Here is a 9,617-nt window from a genome sequence, read left to right as displayed (position 1 = left end):
CATTGGCCAGGTCTCTTCCCCACGCAGGACCATTCCTGTGGTTCCTGCACCAAACTTCGTTCCCTCAAGTACACTGCCTCCTTCACTTAGAGGAGTCTTGTGTCCAGCATTGGCATTCCTGATGCCATTGCACCCTCACCCCCCAGGTCTGGGAAGATCAGATTTAATCTGGTGTGGGGTCTTCTCCCATGAGTAACTCTGCTGGAGCCATCCCTGCATACGTTGTGGTCCTATAATCTAACGAGAACCAGGACAGTTCAGTAGGCTAAGATAATAAAATGTGAGGCTGGATGAACTCAGCAGGCTAAGCAGCATCTCAGGAGCACAAAAGCTGACGTTTCGGGCCTAGACCCTTCATCAGAGAGGGCTGCTGTGTTCATCCAACCTCACATTTTATTATCTTGGAATTCTCCAGCATCTGCAGTTCCCATTATCTCAGTTCAGTAGGCTGTTGGCTTATCCTTTGAGCCTGTTCGGACACCTCTTTCTGCCAGACCATTCAACGTCAGGAAATACTCAATACTCCTGCTCATAACTGATGGCCCATTATCTGACACCAATCTTCCGAGAGCCTGTGCATTGCAAAAGATATTTTTCTGTCACCTTCCCTGGTGTTTGACAAATGAACTCAATGCACATCCAGATACTTTAAGCAGACATCCACAATTTGACTAAGAGCACTGTCCCTATGAAAGGACCTGCATAGCCAATGTGTACTCGAGCCCGGGATTTACCCAGCCATTCCATTTATGTGGGGAGCTGTTGGCACCTGGGCACTACCACACCAATGTGGCTATGTCAGCATCCAATCCTGGCCAACAGACATAACTTTTTGCCAACATCTTCATTGTGGAGACCCCTGGATGACCCTGGTGGAGTTCAGCCAGTATCTGGTACTGTCCTTTGCTCGGGACAACCACTCTTGCTCCCCATAATAATCTGCCTCTGGTGTCTCTCTGCATCCAAAAATGTCTCAGTTCTGGTTGTGATGGCCCTTTGGTTTCTCCACGATCACCAGCTGATTCAGTTTTGCCAGGATCGGATCTTCCTGCGTCTAAAGTCTAGTATTGTCAGCTGTGAGTGGAAGGGTGACAGAAAATATAAAACCATTACAATCTCTTCCAGTGCTGGTTCCATCGGTGGTGTATCTCCCAGCGGGAGGCAGCTCAGTGCATCCACATTGGCCTCCTGGATGGGTGTTCTAACTCGTGATCATATGCGCATAGTGTTAGAGCCCAGCACCGAGTTCAGCCTGAAGCTGTGGGTGGCCCTGCCTTGTCCTCTTTCAGCAGACCTTACAGGGATTTGTGGTCTGCAATATTATAAATTTATGTCCTCAAAGGTATCGGTGGAACTTCCTGCCTCCAAACGTTTCTTCACGATCTGGGTGTATCTGCATTCGCCAAAGTCCTCGACCCCACACACTAATGGATGCTCCTCTCCATTTGACCCCCTATGAGCCAGTACCATGCCGATGCTGTGCGGGGAGGTATTGCATATCAGTACCAAATGCCACTTGATACCCTCGTGTGCCAACACCTTAGAGGATGACAGCTGTTTCTTCACTTCCCTGAAGGTTACGGCTTGGCTACGCAATAACTTCCAAGGCATATCCTTTTTTAAGGAGTTGGTGCAAAGGTGCAAGGATGGAGTTTTCAGTAATAATTCACCAACCCAAGGAAAGGCCTAAACTCCAGCACAGACATAGGAGCCAGGGCACCTTTGATCGTCCTCACTTCATCTCTAAACAGGTGTAACCCGGTTTTGTCAACTCTGTAACCCAAGTAGGTCACTTGGGGTAACAAAGTGTGGAGCTGGATGAACACAGCAGGCTAAGCAACATCCTAGGAGCACAAAAGCTGACGTTTTGGGCCTAGACCCTTCATCAGAGTGTCTAGGCCCGAAACATCAGCTTTTGTGCTCCTGAGATGCTGCTTGGCCTGCTGTGTTCATCCAGCTCCACACTGTGTTATCTTGGATTCTCCAGCATCTGCAGTTCCCATTATCTGTAGGTCACTTGGGGTGCCTGGAACATTCCCTTCAATGGCATATGGCTGCCTGGGAGAAACATGTAAGAACTATGTCCAAGCTCTCTAAGTGTTCCTTATCAGTCTTCCCATAGACCTTGCAAAATGTTCTCTATTGTCCAGAATTGTACAGGCTGATGATACCCCAAATAGCAGTCTCATATATTGGTACAAACCCTCCTGGGTATTAATTGTAGCCTACTTCTTGGAATCCGCATCGAATCATAATCGTAGGCATGCATGGTTCATGTCCAGCTGCATGAAGCCTTCCTCCCAACTTTGGGTATAAATCCTCTACGTGAGGGATTGAGTGTTTATCCAGATGCACAAAATCCACCTGAGGGGCTGCACAAACAGTCAGGGCAGGCAGCAAAAGAACGAGGTAGGGCTGATCAATTAAACTGCATTTATTTCACTGCAGAGATAGTAGGAACTGCAGATGCTGGAGAATCTGAGATAACAAGGTGCAGAGCTGGATGAACACAGCAGGCCCAGCAGCATCTTAGGAGCAGGAAAGCTGACGTTTTGGGCCTAGACACTTCTTTAGAAAACATCAGTCTTCCTGTTCCTCTGATGCTGCTTGGCCTGCTGTGTTCACAAGCTCTACACCTTGTTATCTCTTTATTTCAATGCAAGATGCCTGACAGGTAAGGCAGATGAACTCAGGGCATGGTTGGGAACATGGGACTGGGATGTCATAGCAAGGACATGGACTTGGCTCAGGAATGGACAGGACTGGCAGCTTGACGTTTTGGGCTGCAGGAAGGATAAAAAAGTGGGGGGCAAGACAGGATGGAGAGTAGTGATTTTGATTAGGGATAACATTACAACTGTACTTATGGAGGATACTCCTGGGAGTACACCTAGGGAAGTTATTTGGATAGAACTAAGAAATAAGAAAGGGACAATCACCTTATTGGGATTGTACTGTAGGCTCCCGAATAGTCAATGGGAAATTGAGAACCAAATTTGTAAGGAGATCTCAGTTATCCATAAGAATAATAGGGTGGTAATGGAAAGGGATTTTAACTTTCCAAACATAGACTGGGACTGCCATAGTGTTAAGGGCTTAGATGGAGAGGAATTTGTTACGTTTTCTGATTCAGTATGTGGATGTCCCTATAAGGAAGGAGCAAAACCTAAGCTACATTTGGGAAATAAAACAGGCCAGATGACTGAGGTGTCAGTGGGGGAGCACTTTGGAGACGGTGACCTTAATTCTATTAGTTTTAACATAGTGATGGAAAAGGATAGACTGGATCTAAAAGTTAAAGTTCTAAACTAGAGGAAGGCTAATTTTGACAGTATCAGGCGAGAATTTTCAAAAGTTTATTGGGGATGGAAGTTCGCAGGTAAGGGGGTGGCTGGAAAATGGGAAGCTTTCAAAAATGAGATAATGAGAGTCCAGGTATGCTCCATTAGGGTGAAGGGCAAGGCTGGTCGGTGTAAGGAATGCTGGATGGCTATAATAATTGAGGTTCTGGTCAAGAGAAAGAAGGAAGCATACATCAGGTTTAGACAGCAGGGATCGAGTGAGTCCCTAGAAGAGTATAAGGGCAGCAGGAGTATACTTAAGAGGGAAACCAGGAAGGCAACAAGGGGACATGAGACAGCTTTGGCAAATAAAGTTAAGCAGAATCCAAAGGGATTCTACAAATACATTAAGGAGTGACTAGGGAGAGAATTGGGCCCCTCGAAGATCAGCAAGGCTACCTATGTGTGGAGACTGCAGGAGATGGGGAAAATACTAAACAAGTGTTTTGTATCAGTGTTTACTGTGGAGGTTGATATGGAAGGTGTAGAACTTGGAGAAATAAATAGCGGCAGCTTGAAAAATGCCCATTTCACACAGGAGGTGATGCTGGACGTCTTAAAACGCATAAAGGTGGATATATCCACGGGACCTGATCAGGTGTATCGTGTGGGAAGCTGGGGAGGTGATTCCTGGGCTCCTTGCTGAGATATTTGTATCATCGATAGTCACAGGTGAGGTGCCAGAAGACTGGATGTTGGCTGACATGGTGCCACTGTTTAAGAAAGGCTGTAGGGAAAAGCCAGCGAACGATAGACCAGTGAGCCTGACATCAATGGTGAGCAAGTTGTCAGAAGGGAATCCTGAAGGACAGGATTTACATGTATTTGGAAGGGCAGGGACTGATTAGGGATGGTCAACATGACTTTGTGTGTGGGAAATCATATCTCAACATGACTGACTTTTTTGAAGAAGTAATAAAGATTGATGATGCTAGAGCAGTGAACGTGATATATATGGACTTCAGTAAGGCGTTTGACAAGGTTCCTCATGTTAGACTGTTTAGCAAGGTTAGATCACATGGAATGCAGAGAGAACTGGCCATTTGCATACAGAACTGGCTCAAAGGTTGGAGACAGAGGGTGGTAATTGGTGGGTTGCTTTTCAGACTGGAGGTCTGTGACCAGTAGTGTGCCACAAGGATCACAGTGCTGGGCCCACTGCATTTTGTCATTTGTATAAATTATTTGGATGTGAGTGTAGGGGGCGTGGCTGGTAGGTTTGCAGATGACACCAAAATTAGATGTGAAGTGGACAGCAAATAAAGTTACCTCAGAGTACAATGGGATCTTAGTCAGATGGACCCATGGGCCATGGAGTCGCAGATGAAGTTAGTTTTAGATAAATGCGAGGTATTGCATTTTGGAAAGGCAAATCAGGGCAGGACTTATACAGGTCCTGGGGGGAGTTGCTAAACAAAGAGACTTTGGGGTGCAGGTTCATAGTTCCTTGAAACTGGAGGTGCAGGTAGACGGGGCGGTGAGGAAGGTGTTTGGTACGCTTGCCTTTATTGGTCAGTGCATTGAGTATAGGAGTTGGGAGGTTATGCTGCAACTGTACGGGAGAATGGTTAGGCTACTTTTGGAATACTGTGTTCAATTCTGACTTCCCCGTAACAAGAAATGTGTTCCCAATATCAGCATCCCTCCCCAGGTCCCAAGTCCTACCCACCTCAGTCCCCTCCATTTCCTAGTGGCTCCATGCCCTTTCCCATATGCCTCCCCCAGAACACCGCACCACACCCCAGGCCCTAATCCACCATCAATCAAGTTCTTCCCTCCCCAAGGACCCATCCCCTCCAACAGCCACCCTCACTAAAGGCCCTCATACCTGCCCCTCAATGGCCACCCTCACTAAAGGCCCTCATACCTGCCCCTCAATGGCCACCCTCACTAAAGGCCCTCATACCTGCCCCTCAATGGCCACCCTCACTAAAGGCCCTCATACCTGCCCCTCAATGGCCACCCTCACTAAAGGCCCTCATACCTGCCCCTCAATGGCCACCCTCACTGAAGCCCACCCCCCCATCTGTCCCCGCCCCCTCACTAGATGACCCTATCCTAGGCCCCAAAACCCGACCCGCCCACAAGGTCTACTGGTCCCGCCCACACCACCCTCTGGCCACGCCCCCGTTGCTCCCGCACTTCAAGCCCCGCCTCTTCAGTACGCACGGCCGTCTGGCTCCGCCCCTTCGCTCAAGCCCCTCCCCCCGTCATGGCGGCCTCAGCGGCGGTTACTGACGACTCTCTGTACCCCATCGCTGTCCTGATCGACGAACTGCGGAATGAGGACGTTCAGGTGAACGACAGAGAAACCAGCCAACGTCCTGATAGCTTAGGGGTCCGCTGTCGGTCACCAAAACAGAGAGACAGCCCGTGAACTAGAGAGGGGGAGGGGTCGGTATGTGGGGGGAGGGGTCAGCGTGAGGTGAGGTCGGGTGGGGTCAGTGGGGTGTGGGGTCAGCGTGAGGGGGGGGTGGGGTGAGCGTGAGGTGGGTGGGGCCAGAGTGAGGGGGGTGGGGCCAGAGTGAGGGGGGTGGGGCCACAGTGAGGGGGTGGGGTCAGTGTGAGGGGGTGGGGCCTGGGTGAAGGGGTGGGTGGGGTCAGCGTGAGTGGGGTGTGGTCAGCTTGGGGGCTAGGGGTCAACGTGTTGGGGGTGAAGGGGTCAGATGTGGGGGTAGGGGTCAGAGTGAGAGGGAAAAGGTCAGTGTGAGGGGGTAGGGATCAACTTGTTGGGGGAGTAGGTGTCAGCGTGAGGGGTTGGGGTCAGCGTGAGGGGGTAGGGGTCAGCGTGAGGGGGTAGGGGTCAGCGTGAGGAGGTAGGGGTCAGCGTGAGGGCGAAGGGGTCAGTGTGAGGGGGTAGGGGTCAGCGTGAGGGGGTAGGGGTCAGCGTGGGGGGGAGGGGTTCAGCGTGTGGCGTAGGGGTCAACTTGTTTGAGGGGGTAGGGGTCAGCGTGAGGGGGGTGGGTCTGCGTGAGGGGGGAGGGGTTCAGCGTGTGGGGGTAGGGGTCAACTTGTTGAGGGGGTAGGTGTCAGCGTGAGGGGGTGGGGTCAGTGTGAGCGGGGTAGGGGTCAGTGTGAGGGGGGTGGGGACAGCATGGGGGTTAGGCGTCAGAGTTGGGGGGGTCAGTGTGAGGGGGTAGGGGTCAACACGTTGGGTGTGAAGGGGTCAGCGTGAGGGGGTAGGGGTCAGTGTGGGGGGGTAGGGGTCAGCGTGAGGGGATGGGATCAGCTTGAGGGGGTAGGGGCCAACGTGTTGGGGGGGTCGGGGCCAGCGTGAGGGGGTAGGGGTCAGCGTGGGGGGGTGGGGTCAGCATGAGGCGGGGGTAGGGATCAGCTTGGGGGGGTAGGGATCAGTGAGGGGTGTGGGGTAAGCGTGAGGGGGGTGGGGCCAGAGTGAGGGTGTGGGGTCAGCGTGAGGTGGGGGAGGTCAGCGTGAGGTGGTAAGGTTCAGCGTGGGTGGGTAGGGTTCAGCGTGAGGGGAAGGGGTCTGCGTGAGGGGGTGTGGGGTCATCGTGAGGAGGAAGGGATCGGCATGGGGGGTAGGGATCAGCGTGGGGTGGTAGGGGTCAGCATGGGGGGAAGGGATCAGCGTGGGGGCTGGGGGTAGGGGTCAGAGTGAGGGGGAAGGGGTCAGTGAGGGGGAAGGGGTCAACGTGTGGGGGTGGGGTCAGCATGTGGGGGTGGGTTCGGGGTGTTGTGGGGAAGGGGTCAGAGTGAGGGGGTAGGGGTCAGAGTGAGGGGGTAGGGGTCAGCGTGTTGGGAGGTAGGGGTCAGAGTGAGGGGGTAGGGGTCAGCGTGTGAGGTGTTTGGGGTCAGCGTGAGGTGATAAGGGTCAGCGTGATGGGGGAATGGGTCAGTGTGAGGTGGGAAGTGGTCAGTGTGTGGGGGGAGGGGTCAGTGTGTGGGGAGAGGTCAGTTTGAAGTGAGGGGTCACTATTGGGGAGGGGAGTGAGTGGTGCAGGATCAGCGTGAGGTGAGTGTAGGGTGGAGGGGTCAGTGAGGGCAATGGGTCAAGGTGAGAGCGAAAGGTCAGTGCGAGAGGTGAGATGACAGTTTTGGGGAAGGGGTCAGTATAAGGGGGAAGGGTTAGGGTGAGGGAGGAGTCCTTGTGCGGGGTGAGGGGCCAAAGAAATGGAGGGTGCTGTGTGCGTGACGAGGCATCAGTATGAGGGTGAGGGACAAAGTTGGATGGGGCAGTGTGAAGGGGGGGTGGCACAGTGATGGGGGCAGGATCAGTGTGAAGGGCGGGGTCCGTGCTGCTGTGAGTGTGCGGAAGAGTCAGTGTGAGGGGTGAGGGATTCACTGTTGGGGATGGGGTCAGTGTGAGGGTGAGGAACATCAGTTGAGGGAGAAAGAGGGTCATTGAGTGGGAGGAGTCAGAGTGAGGGGGAGGTTGGTGTGGGCTGAGACAGGCTCAGTGTTGGGGAGGTGTGAGGGGTTTGGGGGTCGGGTGAGGAATGAAGGGACAATGTGTGAGGGAGGGGTCAGTATGTGGTGTACAGGATCACTGCGAGGGGGGGAGATGGTCACTGTAGGGAGGAGGGGTCAGTGTGAGGGGGAGAGATGGTCAGTGTAGGGGGGAGGGGTCAGTGTGAGGGGGAGAGATGGTTAATGTGGAGGGGAGGGGTCAGTGTGAGGGGGAGAGATGGTTAATGTGGAGGGGAGGGGTCAGTGTGAGGGGGAGGGATGGTTAATGTGGAGGGGAGGGGTCAGTGTGAGGGGGAGAGATGGTTAATGTGGAGGGGAGGGGTCAGTGTGAGGGGGAGGGATGGCTAATGTGGAGGGGAGGGGTCAGTGTGAGGGGGAGAGATGGTTAATGTGGAGGGGAGGGGTCAGTGTGAGGGGGAGGGATGGCTAATGTGGAGGGGAGGGGTCAGTGTGAGGGGGAGAGATGGTCAGTGCGGAGGGGAGGGGTCAGTGTGAGGGGGAGAGATGGTCAGTGCGGAGGGTAGGGGTCAGTGTGAGGGTGAGAGATGGTCAGTGCGGAGGGTAGGGCTCAGTGTGAGGGGGAGAGATGGTCAGTGCAGAGGGTAGGGGTCAGTGTGAGGGGGAGAGATGGTCAGTGCAGAGGGTAGGGGTCAGTGTGAGGGGGAGAGATGGTCAGTGCGGAGGGTAGGGGTCAGTGTGAGGGGGAGAGATGGTCAGTGCAGAGGGTAGGGGTCAGTGTGAGGGGGAGAGATGGTCAATGTGGAGGGGAGAGGTCAGTGTGAGGAAGGCACAAATGAGAGGGAGGAATCAATGAGGGGAGATAGGTCTGAGAAATGCAGGGGTCAGTGACAGTGTGAGGCAGAAGATCAGCCTTATTCTTATTGAATGTAGGAGGAGCTTTGAGGGCCTGAATGGCCTCCTTCTGCTCCTGCAGTGTATTTACTTAAGGAGAACTGTCAACACATAAGGCAGCAGAGGAATAGTCTTGCAGCTGGTGATTTCTGTATAAATCTCCCTTAGCAGAGAGAGACAGACGTAACAGTCAGACTGGGGAAGGGGAGAGGTTGCGGTTGGGAGGAGAGCCTGTTAAACTCCCGAGAACAGGTTACACAGACTGGACTTGTGTTCCTTCATGCTGATTTATTTGGAGGAGCGAAGACAGAGAAGTGTTTCTGAAGGAGATGCCAGGCCAAATGCAAGAATGCCAGATTTCAAACCAGACACATTAACTGGTACCGCAGCAGAAAAGGGGCTGACTGTCCAGCATGGCAGCTCTGACTGGCTGACCTGTTGACGTGATTAAAACACTAGGGATCAACAGGCTGTGGGTAATTCACACAAGGCACAAAGCTGGAGCAGGTCCCTCGTGTTTGTAGAGATTGGCGCTGTGTCTCTGAATACACGTAATTTCCAGCAAGTGTAAATGAGCCTGTGATACGTACTCGAGTGATTCTTTTAAAGGGGGTGTTATTGGAGCAGTCAGGCTGTCATGTATGAGAGTCTCCTTGTTATCAGAGAAGGATTTTTTTTGAGAGTCAGGACGTTACATTTCTTCCCCTCCAGCTCCGTCTCAACAGCATCAAGAAGCTGTCGACTATTGCTCTGGCTCTGGGGATGGAGCGGACACGCAGTGAGCTTCTCCCATTCCTGACAGGTGAGTGTGACAGAGAAAGAGTGTGTGAGAGAGAGAGATGTGTGAGAGAGACAGAGAGAGAGAGATGGAAGGATTTTTCCAGATCCAACTCATGCCTCGCTATCCCACAGTTTGTCCAGTTTCAACCACCACACATTTCTCCGGGCAACTGTGACTCCGTGTTACCTGTCGGCAGAAAAGGTGCTCCGACCGTG

At 52.8% G+C, this 9,617-nt stretch overlaps 1 protein-coding gene across 2 annotated transcripts in view; it reads left to right on the top strand.

Moving 5' to 3' along the window:
• Window positions 1-5,528: 5,528 nt before the first annotated feature.
• Window positions 5,529-9,617, top strand: part of LOC125448458 (serine/threonine-protein phosphatase 2A 65 kDa regulatory subunit A alpha isoform-like) — a 36,067-nt gene continuing 31,978 nt past the window's right edge. For both annotated transcript variants that reach the window (XR_009443093.1, XM_059641234.1), the window contains exons 1-2: window positions 5,529-5,637; window positions 9,333-9,423. Coding sequence is in view for 1 of the 2 variants with exons in the window: in XM_059641234.1 (XP_059497217.1) it covers window positions 5,554-5,637; window positions 9,333-9,423 (175 nt within the window). In the remaining variant the exon portion in view is untranslated. The remainder of the gene's footprint in view (window positions 5,638-9,332; window positions 9,424-9,617) is intronic.

Source organism: Stegostoma tigrinum, chromosome 41 (genome assembly GCF_030684315.1).
Source record: "Stegostoma tigrinum isolate sSteTig4 chromosome 41, sSteTig4.hap1, whole genome shotgun sequence".
Lineage (NCBI taxonomy): Eukaryota > Metazoa > Chordata > Chondrichthyes > Orectolobiformes > Stegostomatidae > Stegostoma > Stegostoma tigrinum.
The sequence above is the reverse complement of the archived record's forward strand: the minus strand, read 5'-3'. Positions and strand labels throughout refer to the sequence as shown.